The 20,971-nt window shown below is 42.8% G+C and overlaps 1 protein-coding gene across 16 annotated transcripts in view; it reads right to left on the bottom strand.

Annotated features, from left to right (window-relative positions):
- Positions 1-20,971, bottom strand: part of camk2g2 (calcium/calmodulin-dependent protein kinase (CaM kinase) II gamma 2) — a 357,622-nt gene that overhangs the window by 13,351 nt on the left and 323,300 nt on the right. For 8 of the 16 annotated variants that reach the window (XM_072583442.1, XM_072583443.1, XM_072583438.1 and 5 more), the window contains 2 exons: positions 14,052-14,135; positions 6,086-6,161 (listed from right to left, as the gene is read on the bottom strand). In XM_072583442.1, coding sequence (XP_072439543.1) covers positions 6,086-6,161; positions 14,052-14,135 — 160 coding nt within the window. The remainder of the gene's footprint in view (positions 1-6,085; positions 6,162-14,051; positions 14,136-20,971) is intronic. The other 8 variants (XM_072583444.1, XM_072583452.1, XM_072583448.1 and 5 more) reach the window with 1 other exon arrangement.

Genomic DNA, 20,971 nt, shown 5'->3' with positions numbered 1-20,971 from the left:
CACTTTAGCACCACAAAAGCTAACCTGCATATCTTTGGACTGTGGGAGGAAACTGGAGCACCCAGAAGCAATCCCACACAGGAATGGGGAGAATGTGCAAACTCCACACAGACAGTTGCCTGAGGCGGGGATCGAACCCAGATCCCTGGCACTAGGGTTAATCACGAACCACTGTGTCACCTCTAGCCTGAAGACGTTGATCAGATCATGCCTTAACCTTAAGGCTCCGAGAGAAAATAGGCCTAATTTGTATAATCTTTCCTCGTAGCTTAACCATGGAAGTCCAGGTATCATTCTTGTAAAGGCGAATGTGAGGACTGCAGATGCTGATGATTAAGAGTTGAGGGCATGGTGCTGGAAAACCACAGGTCAGGCAGCAGCTGAGGAGCAGGAAAATCAACGTTTCGAGTAAAAGACTTTCATCAGGAATGAGGCTGGAAACCTCGGGGGGGTGGAGAGATAAATGGGAGGGGAAGTGGGGTTGTGGGGGAGAAGGTAGCTGAGAATGCAATAAGTGGATGGAGGTGGGGGTAATGGTGATAGGTTGGAGGGGAGGGTGGAGCAGATAGGTGGCAAGGAAGATGGACAGGTAGGACAGGTCATGAGGGTGGTACTGAGATGGAAGGTTGGAACTGGGATAAGGTGGGGGGAGAAGGGAAATAAGGAAACTAGTGAAATGCATATTGATGCCATGGGGTTAGAGGATCCTGAGGCGGAAGGTGAGGTTCTTTCTCCAGGCATCGGTGGTTATGGAGTGGCGATGGAGGAGGCCCAGGACCTGCATGTCCTTTGTGGAGTGGGAGGGAGAGTTGAAATGTTCGGCCACGGGGCGGTGGTGTTGGTTGGTGTGGGTGTCCCAGAGATTACTGTAAATCTGATTTGCACTCCCTACAAAAGACCAGTGTATCCTTCCGAAGGTATACAGCCTGGAATATACTGCTCTGTTCATTCAGAATGCCCAATTAGCAAGAGTTGGTTTCTGTGGGTGAGAGAGCAGGGACAGGGCACAATGTAGCTAAACTGAATTGAACCCAAATCTGTCATAGGCACACACAATATTCAGGAGGGGTCACTGCATGGTCACTGTTTGTCTTGGGCAGTGTTATTTGTACCTGGTTTGGTAACTCAGTTGGCTGGATGGCTGGTTTGTGATACAGAGTGATGACACTTTTGCAGGTTCAATTCCAGAAATGCCTGGGGTTTTAAAAATGTTCTTTTATTCATTCAGGGAATGTCACGGGTTAGGTCAGCATTTATCGCCCATCCCTAAGAGCTAACCACATTGCTGTGGGTCTGGAGTCACATGTAGACCAGACCAGGTAAGGTCGATAGTTTCCTTCCCTAAAGGGCATAGAGTTATTTAGCACAGAAACAGACCCTTCAGTCCAAATTATCCATGCCTAGCAATATCCCAATCTGACCAAGTCCCATTTGCCAGCATTTGGCCCATATCCCTCCAAACCCTTCCTATTCACATACCCATCCAGATGATTTTTAAATGCTGTAACTGTACCAGCCTCCACCACTTCCTCTGGCAGCTCGTTCCAAAGATGCACATTCCTCTGTATGAAAAATTGACCCCTCCGGTCCTTTATAAATCTTTCCCCTCTCACCTTAAGTCTATGTCCTCTAGTTTTGGACTCACCCCACCCTAAGAAAAAGACTTCAGCTATTTACCCTAACCAGATCCCTCATGATTTTATAAACCTCTATAAAATCATCCCTCAGCCTCTGGTGCTCCAGGGAAAAAAAGCCCCAGACTATTTAGCCTCTCCCTACAGCTCAAACTCCCCAGTCCAAGTGACATCTTTGTAAAGCTTTCTGCACCCTCTCAAGTTTAACAACATTCTTCATAAAGAAGATTGATCAGAATTGTACGCAGTACTCCAAAAATAGTCTCACAGATGTGCTTTATAGCTGCAACGTAACATCCCAATCCCTATATACAATGTTCTGACCAATGAAGGCAAGCATGCCAAATAATTTCTTCACAACCCTCTCTACCTGCGACTCCATTTTCAAGGAGTCCACAAAGTTCTGGAAAGCATCTGATCAGGTCCTGTGGATTTATTTATCATTATGAGCTTTAAGATCTCCTGCACCTACATGTTTTCCCGATAATCGACAACAGTTTTAGGATTATCATTAGACTCTTAATTCTATATTTTTATTGAATACAAATTCCACCATCTGTCATGGCTGGATTCAAACGCAGCTCCCCAGAACCTTACCTGGGTCTCTGGATTAATTGTCCAGCAACTATATCACTGAGCCACTGCCTCCCCGAGTTACTATGAAGGACTCTCCTTCTCAACTTCTGGTCTGAGGCTCAGGTTAAACCACCCTCAGGTTAAACCACCACCAGTCGTTTCTCTTGAATGAGAGAGCAGTCCATGGCCAGGTAGGTCTAAGGTGACTTTACATTGTCCACTGCTGAATTAGCTGTTACCCTCACCCTCATTCTGCCAAAGAATTTCCTATTCAACTATTAGGAAGTCTTGAATATTCAGTTTATTTTCTACTGACAACCTTCTTAAAGGCATTTTTAACTTTGCACAGATATAATTGTTCATTGTCATGTTTATTGATAAATTCATATTTGAGCTGCTAAGATAGGGTAATAATGGGATTGCAATCAAATATGTCTGGTTTGGGTGTGAAATTTCATGTATAGTTCCAGAAGAGTGGGCTTTAATACCAAGACACCACTCAGAATTGGCAAGGCAGGACCAAGTGCCAGCTTGACTTTGAATTAAAGTTATTTTCCTAAGTTGTTGGAAGCAAGCCAATGTTTATAGAGTGTAGGCTGGGAACACCAGGCTCTTAAACACTGGTGGGCTACTGGGGACGCTCACATAGCACAAAGTGTGCCTTTTCGTCCCCCAGCCTCCCACATGTTAATTACCATTATTCCCAAATTGGTGTCTTACAAATACCAATAAACCCTCCTAACTAGCACTGAGTTGATAATCACGTTGTGTCTGATTAATTTTTCATTTATGAGGAATGGCTTTAATCCATCCCTTCTGCCACACACCCACAGAAATACTTTCATTTCAGCTCTTATCCTGTTGTATTTTCACTTTCAGATTAATAATTAGTTGGACAGCGAATACCTTTGACATGACTCACTCAGTTTGTGAGACAGTGTTTAAAATGAGACAACCAGAGTTTCCATGTGTTTGTTCAGTTACGCTGTTTCTAGATTACATATGGAAACTAACTTGCATGTCCTGCAAAAATATCCACTAATTTTGATGTTAATTCAAGAAATGCAGCTTCTGATTAATGGAGTTTCTGTAAGATTGATGTGTACAGAGCATGTAGTGGTAACGTCCTTACCTCTGGATTACGAGTGCAAGGTTTAAGGTCCCACCAGATGTGTGCAACAACATCTCTAAATAGATTCATTGGCAAATATCTGAGCTTGATGCGTAGTTTTAGAACATTGTGCATTTTACTTTTAACACAGGGCAAGGTGCAGATGCTGTGGTCAACTCTTCTGTTAAACAGGAGGGTTGTTTATGTTCAGTTTTTGCTTTGAACCCCTCTGTCTTAACTAGTGAACATGACTGTGTTTTGTACAGAAGTGGGATATGTTGTCTGTGAAAGTAAAACAAAATTGTGTGTATGTGTAAATATATATATTACGTTGTTGTTGTGAGTGCATAGTCTTACCAGACCATACTGGCTGCTCTCTCATTAGAGAGAGAGGGCAATTGGTGGTGATTTAACCTGAGGACCACCAGACCTCAGATGAGGGAAGAGGTTGAGAAGGAGAGTCCTTCATGGTCACCTCAAACCAGTGATGGGAATTGAACCCACGCTGTCAGCATCACACTGCTCTGTAAACCAATGAGATATATATATAATATATATATTTTTAGATCACCTGAATTGTTGAGAGCTTGAAAAAGCAACTTTGCATAGTTGTTTTTATAAATGCAAGGAAGTAGCAAGCCCTAGCAATTTGTTTAGCTGCTCAGAGTTATTTATGATCAACAAGGTAAAGTCACCATGGGGACTGAGACATCCCAGAGGACCCTGGGGCTGCTCTCTCATTAGAGAAAAAGAGAGAGACACACACACGACATGTGGTGGTTTTACCTGAGAGTCACCATGCCTCAGGCAAGAGGTGAGGTTAAGAAGGAGAATCCTTCATGGTAACCTCAGCCGGTGCGGGAATTGAATCTGTGCTGTTGGTGTCCCTCTGCATCACAAACCAGCCATGTCTCCTACTTAAACATTCCGCACTCATTTGTACAGCACTCCTTCAGTCCAAATAAGTGAACAACAGCAAGAACAGAATCCTATGAGACATTGCATCGTAACACCATCAACACAGAGACATTGGCATTTATGTTTCCTCCTTTCTTATCAGTGTGAGATTTATTCATTATCCTTCCCTAATTCTATACCTTTGACCAATCCTGTGTGTTAATTCCTGCTTTTGTATCCCAACAGTGAGTCAAGATTAGATTCACTACAGTGTGGAAACCGGCCCTTCGGCCCAACAAGTCCACACCGACCCTCTGAAGAGCAACCCACCCAGACCCATTCACCCCTGACTAATGCACCTAATGCTACGGGCAATTTAGCATGGCCAAGTCACCTAACCTGCACATCTTTGGACTGTGGGAGGAAACCGGAGCACCCGGAGGAAACCCACGCAGACACGGAGATAATGTGCAAACTCACACAGACAGTTGCCCGAGGAGGGAATTGAACCCAGGTCCCTGGTGCTGTGAGGCAGCACTGCTAACCACTGAGCCACCGTGACCCCCCCACTGCTTTTCCAAAATTTCCCCAAATTCAATCTGATGCCTTCACTTTGAGTAACATTTTGCCTCTTAATTTGCAATTTCTAACCCACCACATTATGATCACTCTTGACAAGCTGCATTTAACTCTATTGTGATCCATCATCAATTCTAGCAGCACCTTCCTCTCCAGTAGGTCAATCATGTCACTTGAGGAAAGAGTCTCGCATTTATTTTTGAAGTTCCTTTACTCCACTGATGCCTTCCTTGTATTTCATCGATAACCAAAAGTCCTATTTAATCACCCACACCCTTTCACAGATGTCCTCTTCAGTTTGCCTCCAACTATTTTGTTTCTCACCCATTATGAGCTTTGCTCCACTGAAAAATCAAGCATTTTGGCAGAATATCTCCTACCACTGCATAGTCCATTACAGCAAAGCAGTTCATCAAGCTGGACTGACCACAATGAAATTGAAATGAATCTCAGTCAGTGAATTGCAAAGACAAAGAAGATACAACCCCAGAGATGGATTCAATGTCAGTTCAGTCTCTGGCTGGCTCCTCAGGAATTCTATTGGGGCTTCTCAGTAACTGGTGACTAAAATACTGCACCACCCCTGATTATCTTAATTGTGTAGTTACAATCAATTCCTTTTTGAATTCTCAGCTTGAGGTTGAGGTGACAAAATACAATTTGACGCCATAAAAGAGGATAATGTACTCCAAAGATTTGCTTGATCTGAAGTTGCCTATGGGTTTCTCTTCTATCCCCACAATCCGTCAAACATTAAAGTACCTGTCCATATTGGCACACAAGCCCATGGGAAGATGTTGGCATGGTGGCGACGTCACAGGTCTAGTAATCCAGATCCCTGGGATAAAGTTCTGCAAGTAACTGGTCCAAACCCAGCATGGCTGACAATGAAATTTAAAACCAATACAACACGCGAATTAAAAGCAACTTTATGTTGCCTGTGTAACTATTGTCATTTGTTGTAAATACCCATAGGGTTCACTAACACATTTTAAGGAAGAACATTGACTGTCCTTACTCCGGTTGACATACATGTGACTCCAGATCCCAGGAATGCGATAGGGTTAGGATTCGGGTTTGATTCTTAATAGCTCTCTGGGCAATTGGAAACGGGCAATGAATGTTGGCCTAGGCAGCGATGCCCAATTCCCCACAAATAATAATACAAAAAGCAGCAACATTATAACCCAATGTCCACCCCACTCCATCCAGCACCCAACTGGTGATCCCAGTTCCCTCAGAAAGCCAACTGTAAAGGCTAGGGTCCATTCTGCTTCCCTGAACTTACGTGTAAGCTTCAAAATCTCCATTGTTGATTGCTTCGATGAGCTGTTCCGTGATCTTGATGATATCCTGCTTGCGTGCTGGAAGGTGCAGGAATATGGAGAGAAAAATTAAACGTGATTCAGTAATGTATCAGCAGCAAGTTGATTTCCAAGCAGTTTCTGTGTAAAGTAAAACTACAGTTAGGGACACTTATCGGAATAAAGCACCTTATTCCTGAGGCACATTTCTACATAATCCTTAACCTCTCTCCTCGGCAGGCTTTGTTAACATGCTTCTATTCTGAGAGAATAATCCAGCATAGTTAAATATGACAGCGGATTCAAAAGTATTGGTTAAGTCTGTAAGCAACACACAGGTAAATGAGCTATTTCACCCAGCAAACACATAGTGTGTAACATCAGCTCCCTTTCTCAAAGGCAGAATCTGCTAATCTGCATTGGCTTGAGAGGATAGTTAGCACCTTTAAAACACCAGTCTGAACCTGCCATCAAAAGGAGATTTCAAACGTGGTAGCACTAATACAAAGGAGGCAATTGCGTACATACTTACTTTCCAGGTCACCTTGTCTCAGTTCAATAGCTGCTCACGCAAGTATACGGTACTTAGCAGAAAACCAGACTCACCTGACATTTACTTAGTGACCACAGGGGTGAAGGAAGGAGTGCAAAAAGGGGATGAAACCTACTACAGCTCAGAGCATCTGTGATTCAGGGTGAAGCTTCCACTGCACAGTAAATAAAAAATAAGAGCTCCTCTTATATTCAGTTGAATTCCCCCAAGATTCACCTCATGTTGACACAAGGCGTAATGAGGAATGATCGCTTGAACAAGCTGCTTTTATTGCTGATGATGAAGGGGACTCACTTCATATGTGCTTGGTAGATCACGGTGCTACCTCTCTCCCCCCCAACCTGCTCCGTAACCCAGTTTGTGTTCATATGTGGCTGTGAACTCCTTCCTCAGACATGTGTTGAAGGAAGGTTCCTGCCTCTTGTGCTCAGTACAGTCAGGCACTCCTGCTGTAGAGTGAGTCACCCCCCTCCATATCAACTCCCGTTTGGGAATGGGCCACCAACTGTGACTGTGGACTCACTGGTTGAGCAGTAAAGTACTATCCTGTAAAGTAACCCTGCTACATTCGTCAATGGTGACAGTTTGGCATTCCTACATGATTCATTGGTCTCCTTCATTGATTATTGCTGGGGTGACTGTTGAGAAAATAATCAGATCTTATGTGCTACTGAGTGTTATCAACTTTAGCTGGTCATATTAATAGGAATCACAACATCCTGGCCTTCAAACTCAAGCTTCCCGACCAGTCAAATATCCATTTATCCCACCACCTCTATTATTTTATAACCAATCAAAGGAAAATGGTCAAAAAAGTGAACACAAATCCATCTGCAGTTTCTTTTCTCATGAATGTTCTGTAGCATCAAAAAGTTTAACCTTTAATTCCTGGATATGTCATGTTGGCAACTCGAAACTATTTCAACTTTTTGAAAGAATACTGTGTCTAAGTAGCTAATAATCACACAACACCAGGTTATAGTCCAACAGGTTTAATTGGAAGCACTAGCTTTTGTAGCGCTGCTCCTTCATCATTGTGGGTTGCTCCCACACCACCTGATGAAGGAGCGGCCTCTGAAAGCTAGTGCTTCCAATCAAACCTGGTGGACTATAACCTGGTGTTGTTCGATTTTTAACTATTTATACCCAGTCCAACACCGGCACCTCCAAATCGTGTATAAGCAGTGATTTGTTGGAGATACAGGAGATGGTCAACAGCACAGAGATGGTCTACCCTGTAAATTCTGTGTTATAAAATTCAGGCATAGGATGTGGGCCAATATTTGTTGCCCATTCTTAGTAGCCCTGCAGAAGGTGGTGGTGAGTTCTTGAACCAGTCTAGTCAACTTGGCATAGTTAGGTGGGTGCGAGTTTCAGTATTTCGACCCAGCAATACTGGAGGTACAGTGATATAGTTCTGAAATAACTGCACGGATGCTAGTATCCTGTCACCAAGTCATCCTTTCTTTACATGTGCACTGTACATGGGCTGTAACCAGCCAGATCAGAGCCAGTCCCTAGACTGAGGAGACCTTCTGAATCTCCTATTTATATCAGTCAGCTTGGGCTCCCTGATTGGCCCAGGTTAACAACCCCAATCATTAAACTCATAGTCAATGAGATCCACTTAGCCATTGGTCCAATCACAACAATTTACGAGTCAGGATGGTGGGTGGCTTGCATGGGAACTTGAAAGTGGTGGGGTTCCCATGTATCTGCTGCACTTGTCCATCCCCATGAAATATGCTGTCAGAAGGGGCAGTATAAACTGTATTTGATGCATACTACTGCCACTGTGTATAAACAGTGGAGGGAGTGAATGTTTAAGGTGGTGAATTTGGTGCGAATCAAGCAAGTTGCTTTGTCCTGAACAGTAGCGAACTTCTGTTGTTGAAGTTGCACTCATCCAGTGAAGTGGAGACTATTCATTGCAGTCCTGACTTCTGCCTTGTAGATGGCAGGTAGGTTTTGAGGAATTGGGAAGTGAATTACAGAACTCTCAGCATCCCACCTGCTCTTGGCATCCACAGTTTCAAAGGTCCATTTCCTTAATTAAATAAGATGAGGAGAGAAATTTGTAGATGACTTCAGGAATATTTTTCTTAAAATGAGCAGTCAACGTGCTTGGAAGAGATCGCCCAATGGGATGACTGGGGGATAACTTGGGAATGAAACTTTGCAATACAGCAGGCACAAGTCATGGGAATAGCAGTAGATAAATTAGACCCTCAGGCTGGTTTCCTGCTATCTATCTCAAATACTCTGCCCAATATCTTTTTGGATAACAGAGATTTACCAATATCAGAAGGAAAATTAACAACAGACTTAGCATTAACTGCTTGAATAGAAGAAAAATTCTGCTGGAAATCTGAAACTTATACAGAAAATGACAGAAAAACTCAGCAGGTCTGATGCTATCCAACCTGTTGAGTTTCTCCTGCATTTTCTGTAATTGTTTTAGCATTAACTATTGTTTGTGAAAGAGAGCTGCTTTGATGTGAAGTACTTATTTCTGACTTCATTTCTGCAAGCCCTAATATACTTATTACATTCAATTGCCTACAACCGGCAGAAACCGTTTCTTTTAGTCTGCACTATTCCTCTTTAATACCTTAAGAGATGTTTGAATGCTTTTAGCAGGATGAATTAAAATTAGCCAAAAAGCCTCACTTTCCTGAGTAATTATTGTATTATCATGTACAGACATCACAGAATCCCTACAGCATGGAAGCAGGACATTCAGGCTATCGGGTCAAAACTGAGCATTCTACTCCCCTATCCCTGTAACCCCACATTTCCCATGGCCAATCCACCTAGTTTGCATGCCCCTGGACACTATGGGTATTTTTGCATGGCCAAACCACCTAACCTGCACATCTTCGGACTGTGGGAAGAAACCGGAGAACCTGGAGGAATCCCACGCAGACATGGGGAGAATATACAGACTCCACACAACAGTTGTCCAGGGTTGGGGTTAGGGTGGAATCGAACCCAGGCCCATAGCGCAGTGAGCCACCATGTCACCCAATATCCTGTTAATCTGCCACCAGGTCTGAACATACTGTATAAGATTAATCACTGGTTGAGAGATTTCTCTGCAAATCCACTGTTTAAGAGATATGAAGAGAGACAGAAAAGCTGCAGATGCTGGAATCCAAGATAGAGGAGCAGGAAGCTAGAAGAACACAGCAAGCCAGGCAGCATCAGGAGGTGAAGAAGTCGAGATTTTGAGTGTAACCCTTCTTCAGGCTGAGGGTGAGTATAAGTGGCGCTGCAGACAAAGGGGGTGGGGGGATGCAGGGTGGTGAGCTGGGGATAGGTGAAGACAGGTAGAGGGTATGACCTGGATGGTCAATGGGAGGAGTGAATCTGGTAGGTGGCTAGGAGGAATGGAAGGAAGGGGGAGGGTCTGGGAGGGAGTCGAGGGATGGGAAGGGAGGTAATTTGAAATTGGAGAACTCAATGTTGAGTCCTCTGGGCTGAAGGCTGTCCGGGTGGAAGATGAGGTGTTGTTCCTCCAGTTTGCAGTTTAAATCTTTGTGGCAATGGTGGAGGCCGAGGATGGTAATGAGGTATGAACAAGCAGCAAGATCAAAGAAGCTAAAGGGAATAACTCTTTATGTTCAACTTATGAGTCAATAAGTTTCATTTGGACTTTAACAATTGAACTGAAATATAATTCTGTTCTTCCTTAACATCACCCTATTTCACTCGGCTACAGTTATAGCTGCTGTTCTGGCGAGACTTTTCTGCACATAATAGCTCCTTGGTGAACAAATCTATTTCCTACGGTCGTGAAGAGGTATGACATGACTTTATGTTGGTGGCAAGTCCAAGTTACTGTAGTGATATACTTTTTTTATATGCATGTTGTAGTCTGCAGCTGTGCATAACGACAAGAAAAGTGTCAGCAAATTTCCTTCATATGGTTGAGCAAGAACCTCTTACTTCTTGGCATTAAGGTTGGTCAGAAGAAATTACAGGTTGATATTCAACTATTTCAACTATGCTCCTAGCTCAGAGGCCGGGATGCTACCCACTACACCACAAGACCTCCGCCATATCTCATGGATTTTAAAGGGGCTTCGAGCACAGTACACTGACCCAGAATGGGATTGCGGTGTCACTGCTATCTTTACAGACCCGTCAACCCATTTATCTTCAATTCATTCACCAACCCTGGAACTGCCCCAACTCTCAGCACTTTGGGTGCATCTGCAACACAGCGACTGCAACACTCCAAGATGACATCTCATTCTGACTTCCTAAAGAGGTAAGCAATAAAGAGAGATCCTGCCATTGATGCTCACATCCAAACAAAAGAAAATGAGTACCTGCTTCACTAAGCTAAAAAATGGCACAAACATCTAATAAACAGCGACTAAGGCCAGGTGACCATAAGAAGTAGGAGCAGCAGTAGGCCATTCAGCCCCTCAAGCCTGCTCTGCCATTCAGTAGGATCATAGGTGACCCAACATTCCTTTAAGCCCATTTTCCTGCCCTTTCCCCCAACCTCGATTCCCTGGCTGATCGAGAATCCATCTTTCTCAGTCTTAAATATACGCAAGGACTCTACCCCAAAGCTCTCAGTGGCAAGGAGTTCCACAGAACTTTATATCCTCAGAGAAGAAATTCCACCTCAGCTCAGGCTTAAGTTAACACCCCTTTATTCTGAGATTATGCCCCTCTGATCCTGAACTCTGCCACGACGGGGAACATCCTCTCAGCATTTACTCTGTTAAGCACTTTCCTGGTTATTCCTCACCAGGCTCCATGACATAGGATCTCAGAGACCCTTCGGTCCACTTTGTCCATGCTGACCAGATATCCTAAATTAATCTAGTCGCATTTGGCCCATATCCCACTAAACCCTTCCTATTCATATACCCATCCAGATGCCTTTTAAATGTTCTCATTGTACCAGCCTCCACCATCTCCTCTGGAAGCTGGTTCCATACACACACCACCCTCTATGTGAAAAAGCTGCCCTTTAGGTCCCTTTCAAGTCTTTCCCCCTCTCACCTCAAACCTATGCCCTCTAGTTTTAGACTCCCCTAGCCCAGGGAAAAGATCCGCTATTCATCCTATCCATGCCCCTCATGATTCGATAAACTTCTGCAAGGTCACTTCTCAACCCCTGACACTCCAGGGAATATAGCCCCAGCCTCTCCCTATAGTTCGTGAATACAATCTTTGAAGTAAAGGTTTCACTGTTACATTTCTCTTCAATCAATTGTTTGCTCCCTTTAGAATCACAAGTCCAAAGAGTGAGGCTACCCCACGGCTATGTTGGTGAATCGGAAGCAGCAGCATTTGAGAAGTCATAAAATCCTCTTGTTATAAAATGGCTGAAAACAGACCCTGCTGGTGAGGGAAAACACGTCCCAAAGGTGGCAGCTTGTTTTCAACAAATAACCACACTGAAGAATAAATACACTTTGTGGTGACTCACTATGTTCTTGTATATTTATTTAAAAATAAATCCTGGAAAATTGAAGCAAAGAAACAGAAATGCTGGCAGTAAACAGCAGGTGCAAGAGCAGATGAAGGACAGGGATAAACCTAGATCAACATGTAGCTGGAGAATAGTTTCGTGAAACATTTAACCTTTTTTTTCTCTCTTAAGATGATGGTTAACATGCCTTGCATCTTCTACTCTTACTGCTTGGAACTGCTGTTGAATAGTGTTGTGCGATTCTCTGGTTTTCTCCACGATGGCTCAGAAACATGAACTAGTCCATAGTTCTGGGCTTGAACTGTGTGCTGGCCCAATGCAAGGCAGCAGATATAATAATGAGGCCAGAATCACTCAAATACTGTTTTGGAAATGGGGAAGTATCACCACCCCACCCACCACACCCACTTGTAAGATGCTATCAACAAATCGCCAAGGCTTTTTATAGGTTTAAGGTAAGAGGGGAAATATTTAAAAGGGACTGGAGGGGCAACATTTTTACAAAGAGGGTGGAGCGTGTATGGAATGAGCTGCCAGAGGAAGTGGTGGAGGCTGCTACAATTACAGCATTTAAAATGCATCTGGATGGGTACATGAACAGGAAGGGTTTGGAGGGATATGTGCCAAATGCTGGCAAATGGGACTAGATCTGTTTGGATGGCACGTATGAGTTGGGCCGAAGGGTCTGTTTCCATACTGTATGATTCTATGATAGCACTTTCTAAAGCCATGACCTTTACTGACTTGATAGAAAAATGTAACAGTGACATGAAAACACCATCTATTTCAGATTCCCTACCAAGCCATGCACCTTCTCAAAAGCTATAGGGAGAGGCTGAACGGGCACGGGCTATTTTCCCTGGAGTGTCAGAGGCTGAGGAGTGACCTTGTAGAAGTTTATAAAATCATGGATAGGGTGAACAGCCAAGGTCTTTTCCTCAGAGTAGGGGAGTGCAAAACTAGAGGGCAGAGATTTAAGGTGAGAGGGGGAAAGACTTGAAAGGGACCTAAGGGGCAACCTTTTCACATTGAGGTTGGTGCGTGTACGGAATGCCAAAAGGTGGTGGTGGAGGCTGGTACAATTACAACATTTAAAAGGCATCTGGATGGACATATGAATAGGAGGGGTTTAGAAGGACTGGAGCCAAATGCTCGCAAATGGGACTAGATTAATTTAGGATATCAGGTCAGCATGGATGAGTTGGACCAAAGGGTTTGTTTCCATGCTGTACATCTCTATGACTCTATAGCCAGAAATTATATCACCGTTCCTTCGTTTTCCCTGGTCAAAATCCTGGAACTCTCCTCCTGACAGTACAGTGGGTGGATCTAAGAGGCATGAAACTGCTGTGGTTTAAGAATGCATCTCACCATTGCCTTCTCAATAACATCTGGAATTAAAATCTAGTCTAACTTATGCCTAAGACATGTTAACTTTTTATGATTCACATACAAGAATACCCAAGTCCCTCTGAAGCATGACACTCCCCAGTCTCTCAGCATGCAAAGTTATTTGCTTTTCTCTCACACACACACCAAATATGAAACAACATGACTGCCTCAAAGATTGTTTCAAAGAAGTGCATAGAGTTCCCTCTTCAAGTAAGCGTTGGAATAATTTTCTGTGATTAATTGTAAAGCAGTGTTTAAATTAAACCTGATAGTTGAGAGCAGCTTCCTCGGCAATCAAGAAACAAATTAAAGAGTAATGAACAAATGCAAATTAAAAGTTGACAATCAGAATTTTCTCTGGCACAGTGAAATTATTAAAAGGAAGCTGTGGAGTAAATTAATATGCAAATGCACTATTTTCTAATTCTTTTTATGCAAGTATTAGGATACACAGAAACAAAGATTTGGTATGATTCACTCCAGTTAATCTCTGATGAGAATAGGCACTGAAACTGATTCCCTACTCAGAAAAACCTTTGCCTTCACTTACACTGCGTAGGAGGAGAGGTGGGTAGGAACAGCTCTGAATTATCTGTGTGATTCACTGTACATATGAGTTCCAGACTTTCAGTGGCTGAATACATGTAGGTGGGATGGAGGGGAGGGGGTTGGAGGAAAGAGAGAGAGAGACACATATATGTATACATGTTTAAAAAAATAACCGCACAAAAAAGTGAACACAGCAAAACACAAGCATGGAATTTAAGCTAATAAAACAAGACCGTACATAACTTTGAATAAACTGAAAGGCTTGTGCTGAGGGAGATTTGCTAATCATTTCTACATTGAATTCTTACAGAGCAAGAATTGTAGCGCTGAAAGATGTTGGCTGACATAGAGGAAGGGAGAGTCTGTTTGGATTACTGATTCAATCCTTGGATCAGGAGCTCAATCGAATCTGATTCTGTGCTAATTGCTCTATATTCTTCAGCCAGGATTACCCAAGATTTTCAGATTGATTTGCTGCACATTGCAGCTAGCAAACCCAGAAAGGAGAAACAAATCTTTGGTCCATCGAGTCTACATGGCGACCCTGTAACTACTCTTGATTGGTGCACATCAGGTTAATTAAATGTCCTTCAGGGAAGCAGACCTGCCGTCCTTACCTGGTCGGGCCAACATGTGACTCCAAAGGCATGTTGATTCTTAACTGCCAGTGTATCAGGGATGGGTAATAAATGCTGACTAAGCCAACCACATCAACATCCCATAAACAGACAAACAAAAGAATGACACAACACCTTTGACAGTTGGTGGTTGATGAGCATTGACTGTTTCTAGGGAGGACGGCCACCAGAAACCACTTGGTATGTATAAATCTTTAATATAGTAAAATGTCCCCAAGAAGCATTAATTAAACAAAAATCTGGCAATGATCTATAGGAGATATGGTGTTTAGTATCCTTTCCTAGGAAGGAACTGCTACAATACAGTGCAATTTCAGCTCCTAATCACTCTTCAATTTTTGATCATTACGAGTAATCAGATTTGCTCGAAATACAATGTCTAAATTGTGACAGTGCCATCAGTGGGGAATTGCAGGAGGGGAGAATTAGTGAACCCATGATAACAGCAGGACTGAGGGATCTGTACTTCAGTTACAAAATAGCTGGGATAACTGTTGGTATTTAATAATTTCCACACAAGACTCCCCTCAGCGATTATTCCAAACCTGCTCTGAAATAGCATCAGCAGCTTTTTGGAAAGTCTCCATTGGAAAAACCTCAAATCAGAAAATGGCAAAAACTTTCATGACCTGGAGACATTTGACACAATTCCCAACTGACAGATAGTTTTGAGTATTTTTTTGTGAAATTAAGCATTGTAATATAGAATAGACAGGAATCAATTTTCACAAGGAAAGATCTCACAAACAGGACTATAATAACGATCATTTATTGGCTATTTGAAGAATAGATATCAGCCAGGACACTGGGAAAGACTCTTCAGCTCTTCTTTAAGGGATATTTTTCAATGTCCAGACAAAGAAGAGGAAAAACATGGTTTCAACATCACAGTGCTCCCACAGCACTATTGTGATGATACTATGGCTTTAAGAGGTGTATTTTGTCCTAGTTTTCTTTTGACAAAGAAAGGTTGAGACAGAGATGCCAATAAACAGTTTGAGAGGACTTGGGTTGTTTTTGAAATAAAAGGTTGGAACAATAGAAGCAGCCTGAATGGGTGGGGTCAAGCTCCCACAGACCAGGATTTTTAGTTTTCATTTTTCAGCAGCAGTTGCTGAGGTTTTAAAGCTGGGTTGGGAAGCTATAGTACCTCTCTCTCCATGCTACTCTCTCTCAGAGTTTTCTCTTGATGTTTTTCCTACAGACTGGAGAATTGCATGTGAGACAATATGTTTTACTGAATTTCCTTTGCCAAAGATGTGTTTATGGGATGTTACTGTATTGGAACAGTTACTGTTTAGTGATTAAATAATCTACTATTCTGTTAAGTTTTCCAGTAGAGTTAAGTTATTCCAATTTCCTTTTTATAACAAGTGTACAAATAAAGTGTGTTTTGCTTCAAGACTGGTAGTTTGACCAAACAAATTGTGTCCAGAATGCAACGCCTGGGACTTGCCTTTAAAATAAGAAACAGTTTAGGGTCAAGGCTATCATCCTAATATATTTTGAGGGAGTTTGGTCTGGGCCATACACGACACTGAAATGACCAGCTGGCTCTGAAGCTCACATCACTTCATCAGACAACTATCTGGCAGTGGTTAGCACTGCTGCCTCACAGCGCCAGAGACCCGGGTTCAATTCCCGCCTCAGGCGACTGACTGTGTGGAGTTTGCACGTTCTCCCCGTGTCTGCGTGGGTTTCCTCCGGGTGCTCCGGTTTCCTCCCACAGTCCAAAGATGTGCAGGTCAGGTGAATTGGCCATGCTAAATTGCCCGTAGTGTTAGGTAAGGGGTAGATGTAGATGTAGGGGTATGGGTGGGTTACGCTTCGGCGGGGCAGTGTGGACTTGTTGGGCCGAAGGGCCTGTTTCCACACTGTAAGTAATCTAATTTTGATAATGAGCCAAGAGGCAATTTTCAGACAAGTGACTAAAAGCCACAATTAACCCTTGGCTGTCAAATTGGTATAAGGTCTGGAATTCTCAGCCTTTACAACTTGAGGACAAAAGGGGTACTGACTAAGTCTCGATTGATTCATGGTTGAGGCTAAAGAGTTCTCTTTTGCTACAAAGACATGGCACAGTGGCTCACTGGTTAGCACTGCTGCCTCACAGCGGAAGGGACCCAGATTCAATTCCACCCATGGGTGACTGTGTGGAGTTTACACATTCTCCTGTGTCTGCATGTATTTTCTCTGTGCTTCAGTTTCTTCCCACAGTCCAAAGATGTGCAGGTTAGGGCGGATTGGCCATGCTAAATTACCCACAGTCTCCAGGGGTGTGCAGGTTAGGTGGATTAGGCACGGGAAATGCAGGGTTACAGGGATAGGATAGAGGGTCTGGGTGGGATGTTCTTCAGAGGGTCGGTGTGGACTTGATGGGCTAAATGGCCTACTTCTATGACAGGCTTTTTGTTGTTGTTCCTTTCTTTTGATTAGCTACCGACAGCATAGCTAACTCTCCGAGAGGTGACAACCATCTTTCTTTTGTTTGTTAATGGGATGACGGTATCACTGGCTGGGCCAACATTTATTGCCCATCCCTAATTACCCTGGAGAAGGCAACGAGGAGCTGACTCATTGAACCACTGCAGTCCTGGGGGTGAAAGTGCACCCCACTGGGGGTCCTGGTGGAAATGATCCTACTTCGTTGCAAATCATCCTGATGTACTCCTTACAGATGAGGAATGGAGAAAATCTGCTTCACAGGTTTTTCACACTGAAGGATGGACACTAGAACATGAACTGGATGTAGTCCAATTAATCAAAAACCATAGAAAAGGTTGACAGAGGGATGTCAAGTTGCATTAAAGGATTGCCTATTCAAGTTAGGGCCAGAGGCAAGAATTTTAATCAGGAATTGACAGCAAAAATCAGCTGAAGTACTTAATCAATGGCCAATAACTGAAAATCTTGTTGTTGGATATTGAGAGTTGGATACGAGCAGGAGAAGCCCTCAAGGATCTTGTTAACAATAATATTACAAATCACTTCTTATATAAAGTATGACTCACAGTTCACATATTTAGCATTATGTGCACTGACCCAAAGGCAGTTGAATAAATGATCCAATTCAAATAGCACTGTAGGGGATAGGCAGGGGAATGTCTGCATTTGTTGGCCAAATTGAGCGGACTTTTTTCAGAATAGCTGGGCCATTCTGATGAGCAATGAGTTTACCACGCAGAAATAAGGACATTTGGTTTTCGGTCTTACTTGTGCCAGCTCTTCAAAAGAGGTAACTTAAATTGTCTCAACTTTCCCTCCTCTATCCTTGAGGAGCCCTGCAAATTCCTCCTCTTCAAGTGTCATGCCACAAACAAAGCTCATTCTAACTAAGTATTATAATCACAGGGCCTTATTCCAATCCTGAGCATTAATCTCGTGTGAAGCAGCAGCAACAACATGCATTAATGTAGCACCTTCAAAAAACTCAAACATCAGAACGTGTTTCACAGAATTGTAAGTAAACTATATTTTTACACCAACTCATGCAGAAGTAAATGTTAGTACAGATTGTCAAAAGAAGTAGGGGTGAAAGCCTGTCATAAAGAATGCCAGAGAATTTGGAAGGCTGTTAATCTGTCTGTTATCCCCTGTGGAAAACACTACAGCAGCTGTTTAAAGTTGGGTGGAGTATGAAGACATGTTTCTTTTGTTAATTCAGCTTTACTGCAACACAGTCGTTGATTAACAAAGCTGAAAGTGAAGTGATGTGTGTAATAGGAGCAAGATAGTCTGTTATTACCCCAGGTGTAATGAGAGAAAAGAAAACAGCTGGTTAACTCAGAACAGATTGAAATAATAGGAATATAGTAAACAATTGTAAAGAGTGATTAAATAGCAACTTTTCATGTTGATAAACCCTGAACTGACGCACAAACCAGGGACATTGCTTGGATCTTCAGAATAGCTGTCACTGGGTTTTCAACTTCGACGTGTTTTATCAAAATAAGAACATAAGAACTAGGAACAGGAGGAGCCCACTCAGCCTCTTATTAATGATGGCTGATATAGCATTAATTCCATTTTGCTGTCTGTTCCCCCACACAATCATAGAGTCCCTCATTGTTCAAAAACCTGTCTAACAGTCTTGAGAATATGATCAATGGTTCAGCCTCCATTGCTCACTGAGGTAGAGAATTCCAAAGGATTATTAATACTGAGAGAAGGAATTTCTTCATCTTAAATGGAAGACTCATAATTTTGAATGTACCCCATAGTTCTCGGACCCCATCAGGAGCAACACTAGCTCAGCTTTTTCCTAGTTAAGCCCCCCATCCCCCACCTCAGCGACTTGTGTTTCAATAAGATCAAGTGGTTAGTGGTTAGCACTGTTGCCTCACAGCACCAGGGTCCCGGGTTCGATTCCAACCTCGGGTGACTGTGTGGAGTTTGCACATTCTCCCCGTGTCTGCGTGGGTTTCCTCTGGTTTCCTCCCACAGTCCAAAGGTGTGCAGGTCAGGTGAATTGGCCATGCTTAAATTGTCAATTAGGTGCATTACACAGAGGGAAAAGGAGTTTGGGTGGGTTACACTTTGGAGGATCAGTGTGGACCTGTTGGGCCGAAGGGCCTGTTTTCACACTGTAGGGAATCTAATCTATCTAATTTAATCATCTCACATTCTTCTAAACTCAAATGAGTGCTGGCCCAAACTTGAATGTCTATGATAACCCCTTCATTCCAGGAATCAGCCAAGTGAACCTTCTCTGAACTGCCTGTACAGATGACCTGTCAAGTGTTCAGAATGTCCCTTGTCACTTGGATTCTAGCTCCTTGCACTTCTGCGGAACAATTCACTTTAGACCTCTGTTTTTCTGCACTGGCTAATTTGCAACATGAAAATTGCCCCCGCTGGTGAGGGGCTTTTACTGGGATCCTGTTGAAACAGGCCAAAAAGTTGGCAAATGGAGTATAATGTGGGAAAATGTGAAGTTGTTCATATTGTAAGGGAGATCAAGAGCACACAGCATTATCTAAATGGAGTACAACTGCAGAAAGCTGCAACACAAAGGGGCTTAGAGATCTCTTAGAGAGATGCGTAAAATATAGAAAGCTTACACACAGGTGCAGCAGGAAGGCCAGTGGAATGTTGGCATTATTTAAAAAGGAATTGGAGTATAAGAGTAGGGATGTCTTGTTGCAAACTTAATATCTATACCTCTTTTATTCATATCCAAAACATTTATACAAATGACCACCTAAGAATCCTGTATGTTTCAATAAGATCACCTCACATTCTTTTAAATTCCAAGAGGTAGAGTCCCCATCCATTTAGGCTTTGCTCATAAGACAGTCTGTCCATACCAAGGATAATACCAGTAAATCTGTGCAAGGTGCTGGTGAGATCACATCTGGAGTACTGTGAACAGTTTTGGTGCCCTTAATTAAGGAAACAAGTCATTTAATTGGACGCAGTTCACTAAAGATTTACTGGTATTATCCTTGGTATGGACAGACTGTCTTATGAGCAAAGCCTAAATGGATGGGGACTCTACCTCTTGGAATTTAAAAGAATGTGAGGTGACCTTATTGAAACATACAGGATTCTTAGGTGGTCATTTGTATAAATGTTTTGGATATGAATAAAAGAGGTATAGATATTAAGTTTGCAGATGACACCAAAATTGGAGGTGTAGTGGACAGCCTAGGAGGTTACCTCAGGATACAAGAATACAAAGGGTCCTTAATCAGGTGGGCAAATGGGCTGAGGAATGACAGATGGAGTTTAATTTAGATAAATGTGAGATGCTGCATTTTGAAAAGGCAAATCAAGACAGGACTTATACACTTCATGGTAAGGTCCTGGGCAGTATTGCCAAATAAAGACATCTTGGAGTGCAGGTTCATAGTTCTTTGAAAGTGGAGTTGCAGGTAGATAGGATAGTGAAAACGGCATTTGATATGTTTGCCTTTATTGGTCAGCGTATTGAGATAGGAGTTGAGAGGTCATGTTGTGGCTGTACAGGACATTAGTTAAGCCACTTTTGGAACACTGCATTCAATTCTGGTCTCCCTGCTATAGGAAGGATGCTGTGAAACTTGAAAGAGTTCAGAAAAGATTTACAAGGAGGTTGTCAGGATTGGAGTATTTGAGCTAAAGGGAGAGGGTGAATAAGCTAAGGCTATTTTCCGTGGAGCGTCGGAGGCAGAGGGGTGACCTTATAGAGGTTTATAAAATCATATGGGACATGAATAGGGTAAATAGACAAAGTCTTTTCCTCAGAATAGGGGAGTCCTAAACTGGAGGGGATAGGATTAAGGTGAGAGGTGAAAGATTTAAA

This window comes from Chiloscyllium punctatum, chromosome 13 (genome assembly GCF_047496795.1).
Source record: "Chiloscyllium punctatum isolate Juve2018m chromosome 13, sChiPun1.3, whole genome shotgun sequence".
Classification (NCBI taxonomy): Eukaryota; Metazoa; Chordata; class Chondrichthyes; order Orectolobiformes; family Hemiscylliidae; genus Chiloscyllium; species Chiloscyllium punctatum.
The sequence above is the reverse complement of the archived record's forward strand: the minus strand, read 5'-3'. Positions and strand labels throughout refer to the sequence as shown.